This window comes from Hirundo rustica, chromosome 7 (assembly GCF_015227805.2).
Source record: "Hirundo rustica isolate bHirRus1 chromosome 7, bHirRus1.pri.v3, whole genome shotgun sequence".
Taxonomy (NCBI): domain Eukaryota; kingdom Metazoa; phylum Chordata; class Aves; order Passeriformes; family Hirundinidae; genus Hirundo; species Hirundo rustica.
Window position 1 is genome coordinate 2,179,226 of NC_053456.1, and position 26,189 is coordinate 2,205,414.

The 26,189-nt window shown below is 43.6% G+C and overlaps 1 protein-coding gene across 2 annotated transcripts in view; it reads right to left on the bottom strand.

The window, feature by feature from the left end:
- The window catches only part of ACVR2A (activin A receptor type 2A), a 54,238-nt gene extending 38,862 nt beyond the window's left edge, over positions 1-15,376 (bottom strand). For both annotated transcript variants that reach the window (XM_040070525.2, XM_040070524.2), the window contains exon 1: positions 13,583-15,376. In XM_040070525.2, coding sequence (XP_039926459.1) covers positions 13,583-13,637 — 55 coding nt within the window. In that variant the 5' untranslated portion in view covers positions 13,638-15,376. The remainder of the gene's footprint in view (positions 1-13,582) is intronic.
- Between the last annotated feature and the right edge of the window lie 10,813 nt (positions 15,377-26,189).

Consider the following 26,189-nt stretch of genomic DNA (forward strand, 5'->3'; position numbering starts at 1 on the left):
CTAAAGGCTTTTGGCAGCAGCGTTCAGCAATCAGGAATCATTTGATCTGGAAGTTCCATCCAGACCCGAGTTTAATCACCTCTGAACAAACTATTCCTCCCTGAATTTGTCCATCTGCGAGATCATTTTTTATTTCCACATGTTCTGAAACACTGAGTCCTACAGTTTAATTACCCATCATTAGTAGATGTACTTTTTCTGTTTAAAGTACCTTCATCAATCATTTGGGTGGATTTGATGTGAAGCAGCTGGCCAGCAGGCTGAGCAGGAAGAAAAGACAAGTTAGCAAAGTACTCAGCCCCAAAAGCACCCTGAAATGCATTTCCGTGGTTATCGCGCAAAGGTAGGATGTTGGCATGGATTGGGATGGAGAAATTACAGGTATTCAGCAGTGTCTGGGTTATTAGCCTCCAATTCCCACCATGATTTAAACCAGAATGATGCTTGAAAGGAAATCCTTCAAGTTTGATGCTGGGAATTTTTAGAACAGAAAATAACTCAGCAGATTTCAAGTTGTTTATATTTAGTTAAGTTATATATGTGCTCATATGGAACCTTTATTCTTAGCTATCGGGGATAAGGAAATATCAACATCCAAGAGTATGCACTTCATTAGCAGGAAAATAAAGGCTTCTCAGGTATTAAGGGACAGAATGATGATATATTTTTATGGCTTTATTTTCCTTAAGATAGGAAGCGTTGGTGTCACGGGGATTGCTGACTCTCCCCAGAGAAATTCCAAAGTTGTATTTGGAATCTCTCACCCAGAGCAGTCACAAACACAAGTTTAAGAGCTTCTACTGCCAGATGTTGTGTTTGATGGAGAAGTGCTTGTGCTCACACAGAAACAGGTGTTCCTCTTGTCACAGCTGAGGAATTCACTCAGCAATAAATCCTCCTGGCAGGCCAGAAGAACGCTAGAGCCTCACAAATGCAACAACAACAACAAAAAATTATGGGAGAATTCTCATGTCTTGCCTGCTCCAGGTGTTTATCCTGCGGTAGTCAATGAGCGTTTGAACGTGAACACAAACAGTTCTATCAGCAAAATCAATAAGGAGAATTTGCCTTCGCAAAGGAGAAGAAAAAAATGTCTGGTTTTTTTTTTTCATTTGGAGTTTTTTGCTGTCAGGACAATGATTACCTCCAGACAGCCAACACAGAGACAGATCCTCAGTAAATCACTGGCCAAACAGCAACAATGACTCAACTTTCCGTGAAGCGCCCTCAGGAGCGGTTTATTCTGCCCTATCAGGAATAAGTCTGGGGTCAGGGAGGAATCCCAGCCTTTCCTGAGCTCCCTTCCTTGAAAAGCCGAGCGAGCCAGAGCCTGACACCTCCCTGCACCCTGGACACAGTCAGCTCAGGTGGATGTAACATTCCAGCCACCTGAGTTTCTCCTCTTACGATGTTTATTTAAGCACCGCGTTATTTATGCGGAGATATGGAGGTTAGGACTGCCCTGAACTCTGGTGTCCTGCTTCCCTGCAGAGTCACAGCAGAAATGCAGCACTCCTGACCACAGAGTGGAGCTGCCCCGAGCACCTCAGAAGGGAACACGGAGCACACACAGATTCCTGCCCACAGCTAGTGCATTTCTAGACTCGATGCCTCCATCCAGTCACTCCTTCCCAGGACTGAGGCCATCTGCTTCGATTACCAAGAACTTTTTAAAGGAATCCACAGACGTGCTCTCCAGCAAAAGGCACCTAACTGGAAATTCCATGGAAACGCTTTAACATTACACTGCCAGCATATGGATCCCAAGGATGATCAGCCTTGCTGGAGGGAAGGTGGGAACAAAAGAAACAAATGTACATTTAGGCCTCTGCTCCCCAGGGGTGGCAGGTCACTGCACTGTCCCTCACCACCCCAAAGAAGGGTTTAAAAAATCTGCTTGAAGTAAAAAGCAACTTGAATATCAGAGTTAACTGGAAAAGGGAGAGGATGATGGAAATAGCAGCCTGGGCCTTGCAACGTTGGATTTTCTCTTCCCTACAAGGGGAGGCTGAGCTGGGAGACCACGGTCAGCAAAATACCTCAGGTAAGATTCCTCTGTGTTTTTTGAACCGATCTGATCTCCAGTCACACTCTATGCAGCATTTCAGAACACTGCTACTGGAGACCAATTTATCCCCATTTCAGCGCCCATGCTTGGATTTTAGCACAGAGTTTGTCCTCACATAGAACTTCAGGGAAGATTTAACAAACAAAGCCCAACAAGCCCGAGGCTGACTTCACACTGCAGTGTAACAAAGGCTGAGGAGTTTAGGTGTTGTCCCAAAAACTCCGTTAACAGCTGAACTCTCAGCACCACAAACTCATCCAGAGCTTTTCTTTCCAGAAGAAGGAAATCTTCATCGGTCCCTGCAGACTGGAAGATATTCCTGATTTACTGCTTTTGTCAATTCACGACTGACAAGCTCCTGCAGGTGCCCTGGTTCTCACACACCCCCCTGGCAACTGGAAGATGCTCCTGGGATTGAGACCTCTCAGAGCAGGTCCTGGACAGGATTCAGCTGATGAGCAAAGTACACCAGATCAGCCCTTGTTTGTAAATGGGATTCCTGGTGCTGTGTTCAGTGTTTTGATGCAGTACATTCAGGCATTATCAGGTAGGGTTCTATATTTAAAGGACGTCCCCTACATTCTCCCCTCCTCATTTCCAGACCTGTTAGTGTTCTCTGTTCTCTTCTTGGATCAGATTTTAGCACAAAGTTTTATGCCCACCTGCTCAGAATAAATTTCTAAGGACATCTGCAGCTAAAATTCGAGTAACATAAATTAGATATTGCTAAGATCATGTCACAAATAGTCTTTCCAAACAGTTTTCTTATACCCGGGATGTAGCTGGATTTTACTGACCACTGTATCAGCCATTCTGTGATTGTGTCAGTCTGAATCTTTTGTTTGGTTCCCACCTCCTTGTTACCAGAGAACCTGCGAGATCGGAGTGAATTTTATCACCCATTCCTTGGAATGACAGAATCACAGAACAGTTTGAGTTGGAAGGGACTTTAAAGCTCATCTCATTCCATGGCCCTGCCATGGGCAAGGACACCTTCCACTATCCCAGGTTGTTCCAACCTGACCTTGGAAACTTCCAGGGATCTAGGGGCAGCCACAGCTCCTCTGGGCACCCTGTGCCAGGCCCCTCTGCCTGGAAATCTTGAGTCTAGGGTCCCTAGATATTTAAAAAGCGAGGGAAGAGGGAAAAAAACCCTGTGAGAGCAGCCCTGCTCTGAGATGCTCAGAAAAATGCTGAAAATGAGAAGCAAATTCTCATCAAAAAGATGGAGGTTATAAAAAATGATAATGAATTGTGCTGTTTTCCCTTTCTCACCCAATACATGCACAGAACAGCTAGACTGAGCTGGCATTTCCCTTGATAATTCACTTCCTAGGACAATGCAGTTATTCCATCCATCCCTTTGCATGCTCCCTCACCTTTCACCCAACTCTTGCCTTTGATCCTGGGTGCAGAAAGCTCCGTGCTGTTTTTTCCAGTCATTTCTGCTGCTTTAGCAGATTGGATCAGCCCAGCCCAAAGCCCAGAGGGCTGAGCCCCGAGTGAGGAGCAACTTCAGCACAAAACGGGGATGTGGCTGAGGAATCAGATACAAAGAGGAACTCACTGCTCTCCCCACAGTTTTTCTTAAATTCCCTACAACTAAAACCACCTTTTTGGACAAGTAGAAAGAGATTAGCAGGTTTTTGAAGCTGGCTGAACTGCTGGAGGAACAAATACAAATCGTGGATGTTGTGGGCTTATTTCTAAAACGCCTGCAATACTGAACCTCTGTTTCAGAATGAAGACAGATAGTGGGAGAAGAGTTCAGATGGGCAACAGAAGCTCCCCCAGAACACACTTTGTCAGCATGTAAATATCCCGAATTCATCAAAATCAAATTCCAACCTGCATTTTTTTATTCTTACACATGAAGAAATGGGAACTTGTCATTTACTCCCTCTCTCTCACCTTCACTTCGAATGAAGGAGCTTCCAACACCAAACTATTTGTGACATCGAGAGGAAAATTTCTGGGATTATTAAATTCCAGAGAAATATTTTTGCAAACGAGGTCCTAGGAAATTAATTTTGCTTGATTTGCCATCCATCCAAGCCATTTTAAGCCACTGGAAAAGTCCAGCTGCACACTGGTGCAGCAGGATTTTTCACCAGGGATTCACTCCGTTTCCACTGGAATAAGAAGTGGGATCTGCACTCTCCTGGCTTCCCTGGAAGGCTCTGACCCAAAAGGATGCGATTCAGAACTTCTTCAGCTGAACAGGAAAAGAAAACTTTCACCGGAAAGCGCTGTTTTCACGGGTGGTTACCCAGAGAAGTGGTGAATGCTGAGTTTGGGGCAGGAATGGAAGCAAAACCATCTTGTGGTTGAAATCACCTTGTCATAAATTAATCAACGGTTTCACAGCTCTGTTTTAGCTCAAGCACGGCACATAGAAACTCATCAAGAGCTCACTTGCGATCCCTCTCACCCCAAATGGGCCAGGTCGGATGAGCCATAATTTGTCAGGGTCTGTCCCAGTGACACAAGGTGAAGTTAAATAAAATGTAACCAAGCTGTTAAAATTTTACAAAGCCATAGCAGATAATCTTTTTGTTAAGGACTATGCCTTTGTGTTAAATTTAATAAAATTCAATTATCCCAAGGGAGAGCTATCAAAACAGATCCTTTCCAAAATTTAAGATCAGAGAGTTAAAATGAAAATATTCAACCAGCGGTCTTTTCTATGCTACTTTTAAAGCATATTTATAAACAAATTATGAAAAATAAAATAAAAAACCACTAATTCTTTACAAAAAGTACAGTAATTCCAACAATTGTGTGCCATTTTGCAACTTTCACAGCCTAAATGTTTTTCAACCCTGAAACACAGAAATATTTAAAGAAAACTCTCCCATCATGTAATTGCTGTGAGCTAAAGAGAACTATCTGTACCCTCTACTGACAAACACTAGCAAAAATTTCTAAAATTAACAGTTACTGCAAAGTTTAATTTTGTCTCATACCCTCAACACTCTAACTCGACAACAAAATTAAACCACTTCCCTGTTTATGTGGAAATTCCTAGAAGGAAAGAGTTTTTCATGCTACAAGGTTTGATAAAACTATTGGTCATATTTAAAAATAGCTTTTAAAAACAGATCCAATCTCAACTTATGCACTGATATTGAAATCCAAGTACTCAAAACCCAGCTGAGAGAATGAAGACCACTGCAATCTTCAGGCAGCATTTAAGGAATGGAGATTAGCGTTATCTAGGTAAGATAAGAGCTCTCAGCCTGAAAAAATAAGGTCAGGCCTCAGTTACAAATAAAACCCACCTCTAAATCACAAGTTGGGGAGGCACCAAAAGGCAGGAAGCTGCTGAAACCCAGCTAAAATCAGCTCAATGAGCAAGCAAAGAGATCTGGAGATAGAGAGAGCCTGGGAGGGGACAGAGCTGCTCCTGGAGGGAAGGGTCCAGAGAAGGATGAGGGGCACCACAGGGTCCCTCAAGGGCTTCCCTGGGACCCTTCTTGGGTCAGACCTCTCTGGAGGTGGTGGAATGCTTCAGGCAGTGCCAGGGGCAGGGATGGCACTCCAGGCAGACCCCAGGGCTGGGCACAAGGGAGTTTCATGGAATTCCATGTCCTGGGCCTCGGGACACAGCACCCTCAGCACCAGTACAAGTGGGGACTGCCAGCTCTGCTGAAAAACAACCTGGAGGTTCGGTGGACACCACACTGAAAAGCAATTTCAAAGAGGAAATGACCATTTCTACTCAGAGCCACTAGGATGGAGTGACATTTAAAAAGTGACATTGAAACCAGGCAGGCGGCAGATCACAGAAATGCACACGGGGCTCGCATCCAAACTGCCAATGCTCACCTCAAACAGGAATCGCACCTTTACCTATGAAATAGATAATGAAGAAAAAAATTATCCATCTATCACTTTGGATCACAAAAGGACTGTTCGCTGTCCCTCAGGCCACCTGTCCCAGGCTGAGCACACCAGGCTTGAGCCCAGATCCCTGCCCAGGGCTCCAGGGAATGCTGCCCCGGGCCCAGGGCAGGTGATGGGGTGGGGTGGGGCTGGGTGTTCTCTAAGTGGGGCAGCTCCCAGTCGAACACAGGGCCGAGCTGGAAGGCAGGAAACGATGCCAATGTTTTCACAGCGCACTAATGGCACACACTCCACGCTCTCGGGCAGGAGATGAGGGAATGCTGAAGTGCTGAAGCTGCAGGAATTCTGCTTCAGCCCTGCCTGTGCTGCCTCCTGGCACTGGCCCTCAGACCGTGCTTTTGTCATCTCATTAGACACCACTTGGCACAAGCTACAACACTATCAGGGCTGCACTGGGAGCTGAGCAGGGTTTGTGTTCCCTCTGCAGCCTCATTTCACTGGGAATTCCAGAAACAGGCAAAAGAGACCAGCCACGGATCGTCTCTAAAACATTCTTCACATCTACACTCAATCATACAAAAAAATTTAAAAACAATCACTGACTTCTCTTAAACATTTCCATTTTTTTTCCCCAGAAAAGAAAAAAGAAGAAAATACCAAACCAAACAAGCAGAAACAAAACAAAACCTGCATATTTTTGCCCTCATAAAAAGTTTGGTATTTTTCAGAATATACACAAGTCATATCCTAAATGTTTTTGAGCACTGTCTCCTCTTGCATTCCTAAAAAGGACTGATGTAGCATCCAACTTTAAAAGTCAATCTGACACAAGAACCTAGGCAATTTGTTAGAAAAATGAATTGTTTTTCTCATGTGCATCCCATTTAAGGATAAAAGACATGCAGAGTTAAAGCTATTTAAAAAGTAACACAATTCTGAGCTATACAAATTCTTAGTATTTTCAATATCATTAGACAGACACTTTCTAACAGAACCTTCAGATTAAACATCTTCAGTAACTTCTCAGGTATCAGCTTTAACGGTGTCCATGTTCAGAATTAAACCAGCAAAATTTAACTCATTTGCTGCCATCATTAGACAAAGTGGAAATCTTCCCAAGTGTGACAACAGCCTCATTTAGGCAAAAACCAAAACCAGATCAGACAGCAATGCCGAAATTGTGTTGTAATTACAATATACAATTCTGCTGTAAATGCAAAATACAGTCTTAGTTCTCTTAGTTTTAATGAGGCAGATGAATATCTCAAAGTTCACAAAGCAAAAGAATTCGAGAAGTATTCTTTTTGGCCAAGATATCGCATTCTTCTTTATTATCTATTCACTAACTATAGACAATGTTTCCCTCATGCAATTAAAGAGTTATAAAAGCAGAGAAATGCATCTTGGCATTTCTTACATGCCCATCACAGTTAAGAGTACATAGGGGTTTGCTTTTAATTACATTGTCATTTCAGCATTTTGTATCGAATTACCACCTAATTACGGATCCATATAAATCCTTTAAAAACCAGAAGTTGTGCTTTAACAAAGTAAGTACTCTCCAAAGGTGAAATGTAACCATTTGAATTAATTGAAGAATTTGTAGCCCTCTTGCCAACTGACGGTCCCCAACATCCCACCAGGGCCAAGCAGCGCAGTTTAACAGTTCCCAACCAGCCACCTTGCTGAGTAACTCGAGAACACCACCGGAATTAATTACACATTCGCACTGACTGCATCCCGAGTGAAACAGATTATCCTGCACCACTTTGACCAGAAACATCAGCAGAACACAAAATTGCCAAGCCTTTCACAAGGTGTCCTGAGAATTTGGGACGACTTGATTTCCCTTCCCAGCCCAACAAAACATGGAGCTGGCAGCCCCACAAGTGCTGCCGTTGCCGCAGGGCCCCGCTGTGAAGTCCCTGGGATTTGGGGTGACACGAAGAGCTCAGAGCTCTGCTGACACCAACACAACACGAGTGAGTCTCCCGCTCCTTCTCTCCGTAACAAAGTTGCTCCATGAAGGAATCCTGGCACAGGTCATTAGGAGAAGCTCACAAAGCAAGCCCCAACAGCACAGAGGTAAAGGTCCCCCACGCTGCTCATCCATCCCCCTTGGAGCGCACGCCTGGAAATGGGATTAATTAATCTGGGAGAAGTGGGGAACGGGAGTTGGGCAGGAGAGGCACGTTCTTTCACTGAACCACTTGAGAAAGAGCCCAATTTCTGCACCCAGCTGCAGCGAGGTGCTGTCACCAGCAGGACCTCACACCTCCACCTCTCAGGGTGAGCTGAGCCCATCCCAGCACCACCAGTGCTGCCTCCCGCTGCAGGAACACGCAGTGCTCCCACAATTCTTCCCTCCTTTCCGAGGGTTTTTCTAATGCCTCTAACCACATAACCAAAGATGCATGTCTCCAGTTAGTAAGTGAATTGTCTGTTTTTCTTGTTCCCAGTTACAGCTTTAATGAGAGAATTCTGAAGAAAACCATCAATGTTGACTTTCCTCGTCAAGAATTAAAATTATTGTGAAACCATGCCGATAATTATGCAATGGAAAAACCATTCCCTGCTCTCCTTGCACCAACAACTGAAGGATTTGATGCATCTAATGTACATTTGGGATTCCTGGCCACAGAGATATGCAATGTAAACAACATAGCAGTAAATATTCATTTTCTGTGGGATTAAGCCTAAATATGCTCTGCTGTTTGGCACCGTAGTGACAAAACTGTTTCTAAGAAAAAATCCCTCCACCACCACACAGACAGTGCAGGGAGAGAAGACAAGAGATGCCACATAAAGTCACTGGCATCCAATATCACTCCAATTCCATATGGAAATAACAGGAAATAAGATGTGCCGAATTTTAAGCACCAAGGCAACAAAAACACATTAAGATTTCATCACGCAAGAACTTGGCTGTAAAATCCGTAATTTTCTTGATCTTTTCACAGAGTTTTCATTTTCAGGAACATCAGAGAGCTAACAGCTCATGGATGCTACCAAGCAGCTCGAGCAGGCATTTGCATTAAGCTGGTTTCAGTTAATTAAGTGGTGGAAATGCAAGAAACCTCTTCCACAATCAGATTCCTTGTCAACCTCTCTCTTTTTACAGCCTGGAAAAGCCACAAGTGGAGAAGGTTGGAAGAAAAGGTAGCATGAACGGGAATGAAAATTGGAGGTGCTGTTGTTCTCCCCCTTCCCTAGAACTAATGATATGACAAAAATGAATGTCATGGTTAAATAGAGAAAAGGGGAGGAAACAAAAAAAAAAAAAAAAGGATTTGTCTGTCCTCATTTGCTAATCAGCCAAACTCATCACCTAAGGGATTTTGCCCCCAAAATTCCAGAAAGGTGGGAAAGGGAAAAATAAAGAAAAAAACCCCCATTCAAATAGTCTCCATTAAACCCAGCTGAAAACTATTATTCCTGCTAACAGTAATTGTCTCCTTGCAGAAAAGAGCTTTTCCCTCACTCAGAACACCTGCCCCTCAACTCACACCCAGCCTATGCAAACAAACGTATTTAAGCTTTTTCTTCAGCAAAACCTTGTGTGTGGAGTGTAGAGATGCAAATAAACTCATGACAGCAGCATCTCTCCGGAAATGTTTGGGAAGCAGGGTTCTACCAGAACGATGCTCACGTGTTCTGACGTTGCATTAGCACAGTTACAGCTCTTTCCAGAGCCCAGAAGATTCAGCGTTTGGAACTGTTAAGTATTAACAGATTACTTAGAAATAGTTAACAGATTTTTGAGCTGTAATCATTTATGACATCAAGCCCTCCATAACTCAGTCGATGCTTGAAAAGAGTATTAAATAAGTCTATTAAATGAAACAAGCCCTGCTCTCAACAGCAATATTAGGAGTGCCCAGTGGTAATACATTTAATATAAAAACCTGTACGCTCTGATAAAATAAAGGAATCTTTACTTTAAAAGCAGTACTAATTCTGAAGTGGTTTATTGCCCCACAATAAAGTGAATGAAGTGATTAGAGTCCAACCACAATCATGGACAGCTCACAGGGAACACACCACCAGAAATTGTTTCAGACATTCCCAAACCCGTGGCAGGATTTTCAAGGGTTAGCAAGTTAATAATGAAAGGATAGTAAAAAAAAAAGACATCACACAAGTAAAATCAAAGAAAAAGTCTCATGTTCCCCCTCAACTCCTACAGGACACCCAACCATTCAGCTTCTGAAGTCATACCATGGAAAGCAGGTTTTACAGTTCTCCATAGATTGTTTTTTGGGGGGGGAGGAAGGTACAATATAAAAAAAAAAAAATTCCAATAATGATCGCTGTGAGACAGGAGAATAATAAATTAAAAACCAGAGAATAAAACATCCTCCATGCAGTGAAAATACAACCACAAAGGTATCTTTGACATGCCAGCAGCCTCAGCTAAATTACACAAGACCTTCTGAGTGGTTTGGGAATGATCTGGCGTTAGGAGAAATAGAGAGGACCAAGATTTTTCTGATCCAATTCCTTTTGCTTAAGTGATTTTTAGTTTGATTTTAGCTTCAGTTCTAAAAAATCCGGGTCTTGTTCCCTGTAGGAGAGAACAAGTTTGATGAGGGACCACCCAGGCACCAAAGGCAGAGCAGGTATCTCAGAAGAGATGACGGGTTGGGAAATGAGGAGTTTATGAGTAACAAAAGGAACGATGAGATTTTAAACAAAGATTATGGGTGAGGAAAATCCACTGCTTCAGCATCTCCCACACTTTGAGCTGCACGGGGTGTATGTTTCGAAAATCTCAGAAAATTATGAAAGTGCCCGTTCTCTGTTCCTGAAATGTTCTAAAGTGCAGGCCAGCAATCACAAAACCACCAGAACACAAGCACACTTCCCTGGGGGAGGGGAGCACACAGATAATATCTGAAGAGAGCCTTCTTTGATGAACAAGCTGTTTCAGTCACAAGTTTTCTTGTGAAGCTCCCCTACAGCCTTGCCTCACCCACAGCAAAGGCACAGGAAGCTCGTTCTGAAGTATTTTATTATTACTTCAGGATCTTCTGCTCCTTCTGAAATCAAACATGCCCAGAGGTTTATCTAAGAAGTATATTAGAGGGCACACGGAGAACCTTGACCCGGGCACTTTGTTTTCTTGTTTAGTTAATATGCGTTCATCTCAGCCTCTGGAGTTCCTACAGATGGGTGCAAACCTACACCCACTTTTATCCAAGTATCTACAAATATTTTAAAGCCTGATAACAACACAGATGCTCTTTTTCAAACATCTTAGTCAGAACGGGGAAATATTTTCACTCTCTTAACAAAGATGATTAAACTCACTGGAAATTCCTGTCCATTTGCAGTACATTTACAGATAATAAAATAAATTGCTTTGAACTTAAGGAGCACTTCCACGCCCACCAAGCAGAAAAAAGCCACAACATTTTCACCTATTAAAAGAACCCCGGTATTAATTTGCCAGGTAAACAGCTGCAGAAAGTAGCTGTATTTAGAAATAAATGGACAAACACAGCAAACCAAACCCCCAATCGCTGAAACAACCTGTGAGGAGCTGGAGCTGCACACCAGAGAGAGGCAGCTCCACACCTTAACTCCAGGATTTTCTCAACCATTGCCAATATTCCGAAATACAGAACCTGGGCAGACCGATTTGCACACTAAAGACTGGAAAAGAAAGTTCTGGTGATGATGATGTTACACCCAATTCATCAGGTAGGGTTTTAGACTGAAATAAATCAGTTAAGAAACACTACTCATAAAAACACCTGGGCTTCAAGCTTAAAATCTTATATAATCTTGTAGTTCCGATCATAAACCAAACAGTTTACTCTTGGATTTATTTATTTTTAGACTTGTCTAAAATTTTAGAGCGTCTGCAGCCCTGGTGTGAGTAGAAAATAGTATAATAATTCTTAAGTACCGGAACACTTAATGTGTAATACTGGAATAACCACCAAAACAATGTCATTAACATGAGAAGCAGCCCGGATTGCAGGCAGTTTCCTGCTCATTTAGCCAAGATTAATTCTTCCCAGGCAGGAGAAACATTCTTTTCACCTTTCCAAGGACGACCCTAGCGAGAAACCTTAAAGAAAAAGACGTTCTTAATCACTTAGCTGCTCTTTTTTTATTAAGTCTGATAGGTAATGACAACAAAAACCACTATTCTGTGCTCTAGGCAAAAGGATCTCAGAGGTGGACGTGGAAGAGAGGCAGACACGGGGAGCAGATGGCAGCAAGTCTTTCAGAAACTGGTAGTGAGAGAGGGGGAAAAAGTTTCCCTACAAAACATATTGGTGAATTTAAAGGAACGCTCCTGAGCTGAAAAATCAGGCGCTAGGAAAAGACGGCCACAAACGTCTCTACTGCAAGGCAAAAACTGCCAGAAACCGTGTTTTGTTTCAAAAGAAGAATAAAAATCAAACCTCCCGAACAGCCTTCTGGCTGTCCTTTACCCGCTGAGCCGTTTCTCCGCTTAGCACGGGCAGGGTTTTTGGGTTTCTCCCTGGCAGCGCTCGCCATTTCACAGCACATTTAGCGCACACAGCGCGGATCGATAGCACTACAGACACAAGACGAGACTTATCCATTTACTAACCGCAGCAAAACGGCCTCTTCAGCAAAATCCTCCAGCTCCTAACGCTGGAAATGTAAAAGGCATCGTTACAGGGATCTCATTACCCCCTTCTCCCGGTCACACGGGGAGGGCTGAGCACCCGTCTGCGAGCTTTTAGCCTGATAAACAAGCGTAGCTTCGCACGCCCTGCAAGGATGCTGAAAACCTACACAGAGCACTAAATACACGTTCCAAATGCGGGCACGGAGTGCCAGGCTGCCTTGTAAACCCGCGTTAGATCCTCACGCAGCTCGTTATGAGGGTTTTCTGCGAGACTGATGGAGCTCCAAGCACAAATGGACCAACAGTTTCCCAACCACTGGTTGCTGCCATAACAATTCTCCTCCTGGAGAAGCGTGGGGAAGTCCTCACACCCCCCTCGCTTCCCAGGACTCAGAGCTGGCGTTTGAACATCAAATTCTGCTGTTTTAAAGAGAAAATTAGTAGATTTTTTTTTTTTCCTGCACTACATGGCAGTGACAGAGCGAATAGCAAAATACAAAGGGTCACAAATTGCTCTTTAGAAACTGAAAGCCTGGCTTTTCACCCCAGTTCTGTTGGTCCATCTCTACACGCACACACCTCTCGCTATCACCAAAGGACGAGCTCAGCCTTTCAGAGCGGCACCTCTTCTAAATTAATGAAGCATTAACGAAGGTCGCTATTCACCAGCGAACAGTCCGGGGTAAGAGATCAAACTGAAGGAAAGAGCATTTCAGCTGGGTAATTCTTATTTAAAACCAGCATCCAACACCGACAACTGCGCTGCCAGGTTACTTATGTGACACTAGGTGGTTATGTTCTCCACATTTATTCCGCACAATTGATCTGAAATCCAAGCGCTGTGACTGTTTCAAGGGCCCACGTTATATATTTTTAAGACTAAACACAAAAGCAGCTTCTGCCTCTACAGTCGCTGCCACCCACAAACATCAGCCACCTGGGAAAAAAAAAAAAAAAAAAAAAGATTTCTTTTCATTCATACGGAGCCAGCCCAAGTTTCCAAGTGCTGACCCCAAAGCCCTCCGTTTGAAGTGACAAATCCAGGAACATTCGCTTACCTGATGAACAAGAGATAAGAAAAACAGCGAACGCCAACTTCGTAGCAGCTCCCATTTTCCAACGCTGTTAAAACATTGAAGTGACTTTAAGTATCCAGTTTTCTGGGTCCTGCAAGCTGGAAAAAAATCTCCCTTCTTGCTGAACCGTTATAAAGCAATTTATAGCAACATTTCTGCAGCAGGTAGTGTTCATAAAACACTAAAAATCAGGTTTGTTTAGACACTGACGACCTCCCCGCGGCTCTTTCTAGAGAGAATCCGGGTTGAGGGAGGGATAAATATATTTGGAACCGTGTTTCAAAACACACGTGTCATTTGGCTTCTGTACAAACGGTGGCAAAATTCAATTCATAAAAGTAATGCTACGAATCCACTTAAAAAAAAAATATTAAAATAATAAAAACCAAAACAAAATAAGTCAACGATTATGCTGCTGAGCACGACGAAGTCTCTGAGTCTCCAAGTGTTTTCCACATCAGGCGCCGTGAAGGATCATCCCTCGTGGGTGCGAGTGTCGGGGGGTCGGATCGGGATCAGTCCAAGGCGATGTTTTCGTCCTGCCTCCCCCTCCTTCACACCCCCTGTAGTGTTCGGGAGAAAAGCAGCTCCATTCCAGTTCCAAACCTCGGGGCGAAGCGAGGAAGTTTTTGTCAGTTTGTCGATGAAAAACTACCTTTAAAAACCAGCCACACGTGGGTCTTCTTTAATAAATGCGGATGGATTTGGCGTAGCCCAGGAGAGGGGAACGGAGGGGGGGAAACGACAGTCTGGGAACAAACAAACCTTCGGGCTTCCCGGGAAGTGGCAAATCTCTAGTCCTTGGCCAGGCAGCGAGAGCAGTGCATCCCCCCGTCTTCGCCGCCCTTCTCCAGCACCAGCACTCCCGAATCCCAGCAAGATTTCCAATTCTTCTAGGAGATTTCCATCCCCTCCCCCCGCAAGAGGCTATATTTGGTATTTAAACACACAAGAGTGGCTGGGGAGGGGGTACCAAAAAAAAAAAAATTAAAAAAAAAAAAAAAAAATGCAGTATCCAGGCGCTGGGGAGGAGGGTGGTATATTCTTTGTGGCAAATCCTTGCTGAGTGCCGTGCTTCCAGGAGAACTGGGTTTCTTTGGAAGGGAGGCGGCTGTGCTTCACGGCGGGCTGAGGCTGGATGGATCCCGGCTCCTCTCGCTTCTCACGGGTCCTGGATGGATCCACGCTCCTCTCCCTCCTCACGGACACATCTCCTCCTCGCCGCCCCGCCGCTGCTCACGCGGAGACTCCACAAAATCCACCCCTCCGAGCTCAATCCAGTTCTTGCCTTTTTTTTTTTTTTTTTTTTTCCTCTTTTTTCTTTTCCTCCTAGGAGCGAGCAGCAGGAGACGGCAGGGGCGGGGAGGCAGAGCCTTGTCCCCGCGCCTCCCACACGGCGGAGCGGGAAGCGATCCCCTCGTCACCCTCTCCCCTAACTCTGACCCCGGCTCAACTCTCCGGTCTCCCGGGCGGCGGAGGCAGCGCGGCTCAGCCCAACTTTGTCCCTCCAGCAGTGCAGCTTAGGGGCTGGCGAGGCGAAAAGGCCGAGCCGGGGGATTCTCTCCGGGCGGCGGCGGCCGTGCCTAGAGCCCGCCGAGTGTCGCTGGCAGCGCGGAACAGCCCTCGGTGCCCTGCTGCCGCTGCTCCCCCGTGGTAATCTCATATCTACCCATTCACCCGTGTGGCGTGTAGAGAACCGGCCCAAGATGGCGGCGCCCGGGCGATTGTTTTTGTTTCCTCTCCGCCTCCCCCTCCTTCCCCACGGCCGCGGCGGCCGCCGCTGATTGACAGCGGCACAACCCAATCACAACGCGGGGTTTGCGGATAAGCCCCGCCCTTCCCCGCTCGCCCCTCCTATCGGCGGCGGGGCGGAGCGCGCTCCCCTACGCTGGCCCCGCCCCTCGCGGCCCGCGCGCGCCGCCTCACGGGCGCGCTCCCGCCCGCCCTTCCCGCCCCTCAGGGCGCGGCCCCTCAGGCGCCCTCGCCCCGCTCCGCCCCGACCCCCCCGGTGTCGGTAATTCGCCTTCACGGGGCCCCTCCGAGCTGTTGGGGGGCCAAGCTGTGCTCCCAGGCTCAAGCGATGGAGGGAAAACGCTGCCGGCAGCCACGCGGTGGGACCTGGCTGGGAGGGGTCACAGCGGTGTAACGTGTACGCGACGGTGTGAGGCTGGGGGCGCTGCCTCTGGGGTCAAATGTTGGCCTGGTCTTCCGCCCCATCCCCACCCCAGCCTGAAAATGTCCCTAAAAATGTCCTACAGGTAGTTCAGGTGAGAGCTACGGCTGTGGTGATTTCTGCTGTGGGCACCTTACTCAGGAGCACCGCTGCTGCTACAAGCATGGAGTTAGAGTCACAAAATGGTTTGGGTTAGAAGGGACTGAAAGCTCATCTCTTCCTGTTCTTCCACACCTTCCACCATCCCCGATTGCCCCAAAACCTGTCCAACCTAGCCTTGGACACTGCCAGGGATCCACAGAAGCCACAGCTTCTCTGGGCACCCTGTGCCAGGGCCTCACCACCTCACAGGGAACAATTCCTTCCCAATATCCCATCTTATTAAAACCTGCCCTCTTTAAAGTTTGAATCCATTCCCCGTTCCCTATCAGTCTACGCTGTTGTCTCCACGTTTCTGTAAGCTCCCCCGAGGTGCTGGAAGGCACCTGGATTGTGGTTTTGGTTCCAGGTGAGATCCACCATTAACAGCTGGCTGTACATCCCAATTAATTGGCTCTGCTCCTTCATGAATTTGGTGTCACTCCTTACTTTTTTTTATTATTATTTATTTATTTTTTTTAATGGTTGCCATAAAATACATCTCTTGTCTCTGGATTAAAAAGGAAGACGTGGCTCTTAGATCTGGAGATCCATATGGGAAAGCACAAGAGCCTTAGTGCTGGCCTTTAATTTGTGTATTCTCTAAAGACCTGTAATTGCACAAACAACAAGTACCAAGTTCTCTGAGAACAGGTTATGCTGTTCACCATCCCCAGATAGGTACTAAGTGATTCCAGATTCCTTTTCAAACTGTTTGGTGGCATCGAGTAAGGGTTTTTTGGGAGGATATGAATAGTTGGTGGTACCAGACTGGACGGAAAATTATCTATATTTCACATATATCAATATACAGCCAAGTCAAGGCTTAACAACACTGCCAAGCTGTAACTCACAGATTAGTAACTAGACCTGGTGAACCACCACAATCCAAGAAATGGATCTATTTCAGTTTTTTCACATTGAGTTGTCTGCTTGAGTTCTTAATCAGACATCCTCGGTGTTTCTCTGTCATGTCCCAACACTTCCCAGCATTAAATTCATCCAGTGACCATATTTTCTTTTATGATTCGAAACGTCCCAAACACAAAATAAGATGTCAGGGCTTGTGCACATCTAGAGCATCAAGACATGTGGCAACACCTTTTATGCCATCTTTTATCCAGGTATTTCAGAATGATTTACAAGCGTTAATTAATGTTAAGTGTTACAACACTCCTACTTAATCTGTAGGTTTTAATATTCTTCAATAGCAGAATATTTAAACGTGACCTGTTCTGCAGGTTGTGTTTTCACTTGGCTCAGCTTCTTCAGAACGCCGGTCATGTTGCCACATGAGTAGGAAATCATAGCTAAAAATACTGCTGGTGTGTGTGTGAATATATATTTATATATGTACTTCCCATTGCAGGGATTTGCCTTAGTTGGCGGGGTTTTGTTGTTTTTTTTTTTTGCAGAAAGAATGTAAATTATGGTCCATATTTGTGTTTTACCAATTGGTTTTGATAAAAAAAAAAAAAGCAGAATAAATGTGTCACCCATATAAGAGAATTTGCATGGGTGTCGTGGCAAGGAGGCGTCTCTTACTCAAGAAGCTTATTATCCTTAGGCAGGGGTTGGTTTTTGCTCGCAGGATTCCTCTGGCACAGCAAATCCTTCTGGCCATCCAGGAAATATTCCAAACACAGCCATTCTCTAGGGTTACCCTTGTCAATCACCTGTTTATCAGGAATCACAAGCAGAGCTTATTCCTGCCTTTTCTCTCCCGCTTCTGAGCATGGCCAGGGGGCTGGGAACTAGGATGAGTGTTGGTGGCTGGGATCTCTCCCTGCCTGCACTGGGGGATTTGCTCCAATTTAATTACACTACAAAAAAAAATATATATACGTATTTAAAAAAAAAAAAGGTGGTTTGGTGTAGGTATTGTACAGACCTTAGCAGAAATTGCTAACCATTTTTATGAGGTACTTGATGCAAAATGCTCCAAGGGCTTTTGGGCTAGGCTGTTGTTTTATTGCTAGTAAAAGGATGAGTTTTATCCCAAGCAGACACATTAAATGTCAGCACAGTTGCTGTCTCCTCTTTATTTTTAAATGCCTTTCTCATGTGAATTTTGGGGGTGTTTCCCCTTTTTTCACCTTTTGGCTCCTCATTTCTATTTGCCTTTCGCCTTAAACTCCAGCTCTTTTTTTTTTTTTTTTCCCCCCCTCCTTCCGAGATCAATCTGTCTCTGCATTTTTAATGAATCATTTACTGTGACATATGAGCACTGAAGACACGGTGTCAGGGACTTAAGCATCTGTGGAGAGCAGGAGGAGATGAAATGGATGTGATCTTAGCTCCAGTCTTTTGTTCATGTGGGATGGGACTTCGCCTAGAGGCAGCACAAATATAACTTTTCCTTCTAGGGAATAATGAGGGGAGTTAAAACCCAGTGATGTCTCATTTTTCTCTCCGGAGCACTGCTAAGAATGGAGGATTTCAGCTGTGCCTTTGCTATTCCCACTCTTAGCAGAGAATCAACACAAAACCCGACGTGGTAGGAAAGGAGGTTTTGTGCATAACTCATTCAGAACACCTAGGGAAGCATTTCTAAATGCAAAATTGGAACCACGGGGTTTATGATATCCGGAGTGACACCAACAGAGAGAATCCTTATCATTATCTCCTTCATCTTTCCTTGTGGTCTAAGTCATTCCCCCTTTGAAACTCTGGAGGAAGAGAAGACCCCATTCAGGCACTGTCCTTACATAACCAAACCAAAAAAAAAAAAAAAGGGATCAAAATGGCAAGAAATTAATCTCTCCCAGGGCTGTCCTCTTTACCAGCCAGCTTCACTTTCCTTTGGGAACAAGTGCTGGGTGGCAGCCTAAATGATTTTATTTTAGAAAAGGTAAATAACTGCCTTGAAGTATCTTTCCTTTCGTATGCGCGACTTAAACGAGACTCATCATATTCCAAGAGTTTTAATACAAATTTTCAGTTCTCTTGCTGTGGATAGATAATAAAATTCCTACAAATTATTCATTATTTTGCACTTTTGAGATACTCTGCATTTCTATGAATAGCACAACTTGAAAACATGGAGAGAATGTGTAATTAATTAACCTTTTAAATGCTGCTGATGAACTGAAATTAAATCCAAAGCTTGTCTCTGCAATGCTTTTGGGTTGGGGCAATAGGGGTGACCATCAAAATGTTCTCCTTTAATGTTTTAAACCAAACTTATAAATTTTAGATGCACTTGTTGAATCCAGCTGTGTATCCACAAATTCAAATTCATGCTGAGATCTCAGGTCTCCTTTGGGCTGCAGTGGGATCATTTTATTCACGTGAGCAGAGACAGGATTTGGGCTGGGTCGTGTTCTGGAAAGCTGTTTTTGCAGTGAGTTTGTGCGTGTAACAAATTAATTCCCTGTTCAATTTAACACCCGGAGCCTGTAGACCCCACACCGCCAGGGATTTTTCCTTGCCTCAAGTTTAAAAAGAAAGATACAAACTATCACAGAAATTAACTTTGATACAAAGTTCAACTTGTTTCCACAAAGGCTACATTTAAACCAAGGATTATTTTTAGTTTTTGACCTGTTAGGCTTCAGCTTCTTTAAAACAGGGATTCCAAACTACTAAACCTCTTTTCCTGGAGGAGGTAGGGACGTTTCTTTCTAGGATTTGCAGATTCTTGTCAGAAGAGATCACCCCACTGGAGCTTCTGGTTGCTTTCAGACACTCCCCTGCCTCTTCGGGGCACTTTGTTGTGCCACAGTTTTACCACTGTGGCATTTATCAGCTTTGATTTCATCCACATTTCACGGCAAAACTGCATTTCTTGGATATTTTTTCTCTAGCCCTCTTTGCACGGTAGAATCCTTTTTTTTTTTTTTTTTTTTTGTGAGTGTCGTGAAGAATCCCAGCTGAATTCCTAAAATCCCAGTCTGTGCTCTGAAAACAAGGTTCTTCAGGTCTGTGTAGAGAATTTCCCTCTCAGAAAACACCATAATTTATATATTCAGTCATAAACTGACTCTGTGTTCATCACAGAATGCAAAAGTTCTGCAACATTGTCATGTTTTCAATGTTATTTTTGAAGGATTCTTAAAATATGTGACAAGTGTTTGTTGGTTTTTTTGCCACAGCCTCCTGACAGTGATAGCAGATTTTAAAGATCTTTTGCACTGCCTTTGAAAGGCTTTATACATTTATTTGCTGATAAAGATTTAAATATTTTAGACCAACAATTTGTAATCAAATAGTCATAAGAACTAGGAGTGTGAAGTGGCCGAGTGTGCAGAGATGGTCAGATTTTAAGAGCATTCAATTGTGTGCTCTTTAGAATTATCGTGTCAATATGACTTCTGCTTGTTTGGAAATACAAATACACCAACAGCTGTAATTACTTATGGTGTCATTCAAAATACCCTAGAAGCTTTCTGAAGGGTGGGATCAGGAGAGCTGGCTGATGTTGGTAATTTAAAACCTCAGGAAGGACAACATTCCTGGATTTTTTTTTTTTTTTTTTTTTTTTTTTTTTTTTTTTTTTTTGGTTCAGTTCAATGTCACAGAGAAGATGAGTGCTGGGGAAGATAAATGAATGCCAGTTTTTGTTTCAGCAGTATTTTTATAGAATAATAATGGGAAGTGAACTTTGGGAAGGTTCAGATGGATTGGAGGATACTGGGACTCAAATATTAGTTACGGGTTTTGCTAAAATGCCAAGAAGTTGAGGCTTCAGAATGTGACCAGGTGAATTCAGAAAGGAACGGGAACAGGGACTCGAGTATTTATCCAACCATCCATGGGTGTTGCAGTCAAAATTTTGCCATTTAGAATTTTACAAAAGGGAGGCGAAGATCCCTGGTAATGGCCAAACTGGTAATGATTTTATAGTTTTTATTGCTGATACCTGGAGAGCGCAGAATTAACCCTCACAAACACACCACGTGGCACAAGCAGTTGCCCTGCTTCCAGAGGCAGCAGGTTTAGGCTAAGGAAGCCTTTCTGCAAAGGAAAATGATTGAAATGTGATTTGAGGCCCATTCCCTTAAGAGAAACGTCCCTGCTGCTGTTCCTGCTGTTATCTGAACCCTTTGTCAGGGGCAGTTGTGTGGGAATGGAGCAGGAATCCTGATGAAACCCCAGGTGTGACTCTGGGACAGTGGCTGGGAATTGGTCTAAGTCAATGCGTTTTGGTCGCAGCCCATAATCCCTGATTTAGGGATTTCATAATTTCTGCACAGAATTTAAGTAGCATTAAAATAATCCTGCCAACAGCAGCTCAGGCACCCCTTTGTTCCTGTTCACTGTGACAGAAATAATACCTCTCCCCAAGTGCTGTAATTCCTGAAAATCTGGCACGTTACAGGTTTCAGAGGGAAAAGTATGGAAGATTCCCAAATCTGACCTATTTCAGATTTTAAGAAAGGCAAGTTTCTAGGCTCGAAAGTCTCTCAGGGAACCCCTAATAGCTGCCCACTTCTTTTTTTCATGAGGACAATCCAGCTGGAATGTTTCTCTCTGGTGATTTTGCTCTGACAAGATGGATGGGCTGAGCCATTCCAGGGATTTTAAATCCTGTAAATTCAAACCCGGAATCTTTCTTCTGCAACCAGCAGAACATCCCAGCCTGGTGCTTTTACCCATTGTTCAGGCCACTGGGGAGCTAAATCCTGCTCCAGCCTCTGCTGCTGAATAGTTTTGGAGTTAATTCATCTGCAAATTATTTTATAAGAATTCCAATTCAGACACTGAACAGATAATGTTAATATCTGAGATGGCAAAATTCTGTTTACTCCCTGGAATGAGAATTTTTTCAGTTCAGGCTGGTTTAAAATGAACAAAATTAAACCATTTTTTCCCCATTTACTTAGAAAGTTTTGCACACAGGACCAACCTTTCTGATATAAAGGCTTTTTTTTTTTTTTTTTTTTTTTTTTTAACCTGAAATTCTTTAGGCAATGAAAATGTACTTCTAATTATGTAGTGATACATAGTGCACACACCCGGTTTTAGTAATATCAACTAATTAACTTTCATGAAACTGCAAGGGGAAAACTATTTTTGTTTCGTGTGGGGAGTTAGGGGGCCTCTAGGAAGGACACGCACATGGGTCCTGGAGTTTTTAACGCACCCCAAAACACAGTTTGTTTTTTCTCAGATTTCACCAGAGGTTTTCACTTCCAGTGAGGTGGAAGGCCACAAGAACAGTTGTGAAAAACTTGGTTAATCTGTGTCCTAGAGCTGTCAGGATCTACACTGAGGGCAAAGAAACGCTCCAGCACTCGAGCAGCCCTTTGGAAGTGGGAAGGTGGGTGCCAGAGTGTCTGGCAGTTCAATATCAAGGTGGATTAAGAGCATTAAGGGAGCTTAAACAGCGCCCAGGAGAGACATTCCCATGGGTTTGAAGGCTTATTCCTCTGGAACAGTTGCTTGGCTGCAATTTGGGTTGGAAGATCAGGTTTTCTTCCGAAACTGTGCATGGCACTACTTAGTTTGACTTGCGTTGTTGTTGTTGTTAAGGATGCTCCAAGTCTGACTGCTCAGATCCTGCTGAGTTTTCAGATTCAGGAAGGCTCAGACAACATCCCTTGCCAAGTTTAATGGACATTACCATGGGAGTTCTCAGGCTAAGGCAAGCGAAAAGAAACAGGCAGGCTTTTCCTTTCTGATTAATATTTCTATTTTAATGATCTGTTACAACTAACAGTCTCAATCTATATTGGTTTCCAAGTTTTATTATCATTAAAATATGAGGCAATTCCCTGAGCTGTGTGTGCTTTGTGCTGCAGGAGGGGAGGACCGAGATGTGGCTGGATGTTCCATCTGTATTACCTGGCATTATCTGGAAGAATCCTGTCTGCGCTGAAGACTTGTTGCCAAATGTTTAACAAGCAAGCTTCAAAATATTGGTATTACCTTTTAAAAAAAATGATTATTTTAACATCATAACATGCTGTTATCTATAAAAGCTGTTATCTGAGAAAAACTCAGTGGGGTGAACACAATAGGTAACATATGCCTGTCATATGTAAACAGGTGATTTTTCTTTAGCATTATTGGTTTAGTTAGATTCTACTTGAGATTTCTACCAGATAAAGATGTGCTTTTCTGACGAAGGCTTTTTGTTTGTTTGTTTGTTTGTTTGTGAATTTAACTAGAAAGCAATTACATTGTTTTCTGTTATAAATGTCTTCAAATATTTGGAATAACACTTATTGCAGGATTTCTATGTCAATATAGAAATGAAGATAAAGAGTTCAGACAGAGTAGAAAATGTAGGATATGCTGAGGCACTGAGCTTGGGTTTCCAGGTTAAGACAACAAATATGGAACTGCACATGTCCAGCCCAACTTTTTGTGAAATTATACAAAACAGCAATCAGCATCCATGGTTTGTGTTGATATTATAATAAAGCAGTGACGGAAAAATGGCAGTGTCATTCCCAAATGGATTCTCCTGGCGCTTCTGCTGTTCTCTCAGCTGGATTCTCTTTTGGAGCATTACTGGGAACTGGAAGCAGAAAGTTTCCGAGTGGCTGATGAAGAGCCAGGCTGTGAGAGGATCCTGTGATGGCAGCACAGGCTGGGCTGAGGGAGGTGGGGAGAAGGCCCCAGGCGAGTCCCTGCTCCCTCCCAGGAGCTGCTCTGTGCACTCTGCTGAGCGCTTTTCTCATCCATCACCCTGTGATGCAACCGGCCTGGGAAGCAGAGTTTTGTCCTTGCTCTCGGAACAAGGAGTTACCTCGAAGCTCGGATATTTTTCAAGCTGTTACAGCAATTTCCAAGCTCTCCTCTGTCAGGCCCCACCACCAAGCACATGGCCAGGCCATTTATATGCTTTAACTATTCCTGTGTTGTGGAATGGCATTTGTGGATTATTGGCCATGTCAGGCTATAGCAGCTCTTCAGTTACACTCCTGCTGCACTTCCACAAACGCTTTAAGCCGGCCTAAGCCAGAGATGCTGCCCTGCCCTGCACAAATGTTCTTGCAGCTGCACATTTAATTGATTGGGGAACTGATTTGGGCTAAAACCAGCCCAGCCAAGAAGCCAAACCCATCAGCTTTAAACTCCTTTCTGAACTCACCTCCTTCCCAGCCTCTCCAATATTTATGCTGGCTTGAAGATCTGCACCTTCCTGGGACTGAGACCACAACAAGTGTGTGAAGAAAACCAGGAGCTGCTTTTTTTGTTGCAAGGGCTGGTTTTTAAAGGGCTTGAGGAATTTCAGTTTAAACTACAGCTCCTTGTTAAACAGCCAGATATTCTACAAGAGGATTAATGGTCATATTTTTATGCCCTGACTCCCAAGACACACCTTGGAGAGAACCCAGGGTGTGACCCTGGACTAATTTTGTCTCCATCACCTGCCTGTCTTTAGCCAATTTTCTCTTAAAAACATCAAGTTGTGTCTTCTGTGATCAAAACTGTCTCTAAGCAAAACACGTTCCCACACCCTCTGAAATATTTTTCTATCCTCTCACTGCAGATACTTTCTGTATTAGGTAGTTTCGGTATTTATGCAACAAAACAATGGAAGGGAAATACAGGACTTGGGTGATTGGTCAGTGTTAAAATCTGACACTTGGAGAGGCTCATTTTCTCCAAAACTCTGCTAAAATAATCTCACAGGTGGTTTATCCATGGATTACAAGGATTTGCAGAAGCTTGCTCATCCCAAATTACATTTATTTTGTTATTAGCCACAGAAACACAGAACTTTCTTTATGGGGAACAGGCAGTTTGTGGACACGGGCAGAAAAAGTGACCTTACACCCCTGACTGATGGGTTTGTTTGTGGGGTTTTTTAAACATTAGGTCAAAGATAAAGGCATTATTCATAGTTATACTGAGCAAAACATCACCTCTGCACCTGTGGGGACACCACCAACTCCTCCATTTCCCGGCTAATATTGCAGAATTAATTCTGCACCCTGCCAAGCAAAATTCAGGTGTGGAGTTTGCCTCGTGTCATTCAGGAGACACAGGAAAGATAAAGGACTAATTATAGAGGTCGACTGCCAATTCTGTCTAAACTGGAAGTTTCCTCCTCTCCTCAACAGTAACTAGGACACAGTGTTACAAAAATAATCTCACAAAATTCCACGGTGGGATGGTAGTCAGCTCCTAACCTGTGTCCTGGGTTCTGGTTCTTTGTGTGGCAGTCACTGAGTTATCCCGATTTCACTTCAGCTTTGAACAACCAAACGGATTTTGAGGTTTTCTCAAATATCCTCTCACTGTAACGGAGTAGGTGACGAGCAGGAGTGGAAAGTATTTAATCTTATAAAATCACAGATTTTTTTAAACTGGAATAACCCTCCAAGGACATGGAGTCCAGCCCTGCCAAGGCCACCACTGCCCCATGTCCCCAAGTGCCACATCCACACAGCTCCTAACTCCCTCCAAGGATGGGGACTCCACCACATCCTGAAAACACTGGAATTAAAGGCTCCTCAAACTGTGTGAATTTCCAGTCCATTCTGACTACTCAAGAGTTATGGCTTTTCTTCTTGCAACCTAAGAGCTGCTTTTGGTTATAAGAGTCAAAAAAACCCCATTTAACAATTCACAGGTTTAAGTTCTTAAAAGTTTTTTTTTTAAAAAAAGGTTAAAAATAATAAAAAAGAAAAACTAGGGATTTTTCTAAAATTATCTGGAAGGCTGCTGCCAAAAAAGCAATTCAGCAGGCTTTGAAACAATACAGATTAATATTCTTTTTATTTCTTAGCTCTCTGTAATTTTCTGTAATGGTTCTCCTCCATCTTATACCCTCTGTGTTATTTTCCTTAAAAATGTGGCTGGGATCTTTAAATAAGAGGAAGGTAAACCCATTGACTGTCTCAGCTAAATACTTAATCTGTTCCTTCAAAGAAATTAGGAAAGTGAAATGAAAAGTTTAAAACTGTTGGATGGAAATTCAGATATTTGATATTTCCATTTAAAGGGACAATCTTAAATCCAAATTTGAATCCAGATTAATTTCGATTCTTTTCTAGTGCAAAAATGTTCCGTAGTATGGAAATTCACTGAGCTCCAGTTTAGAATCCCTTTAAATCACAAGGAATGATTATTATCTTTAAAGCAAAAGCAGAGCATTTTTATTTTAACTCGTGAAGCTGTATGAAACAAACTCTGTGTGATTAAATTATTTTAGGATGGAATTCTTAATTCCCAGAAACCGCACTTTTAATAAGTTACTACAACCTGAGTGGCAGGAAATATTTATAAATATCAGGCCAGGGAAAATGTAGGAGCTCTCTCATCCTGCAGAGGGTTCAGGGGGTGAGGTTCGGATTCGGGAGGTGCTTGGGAAGAATCCGT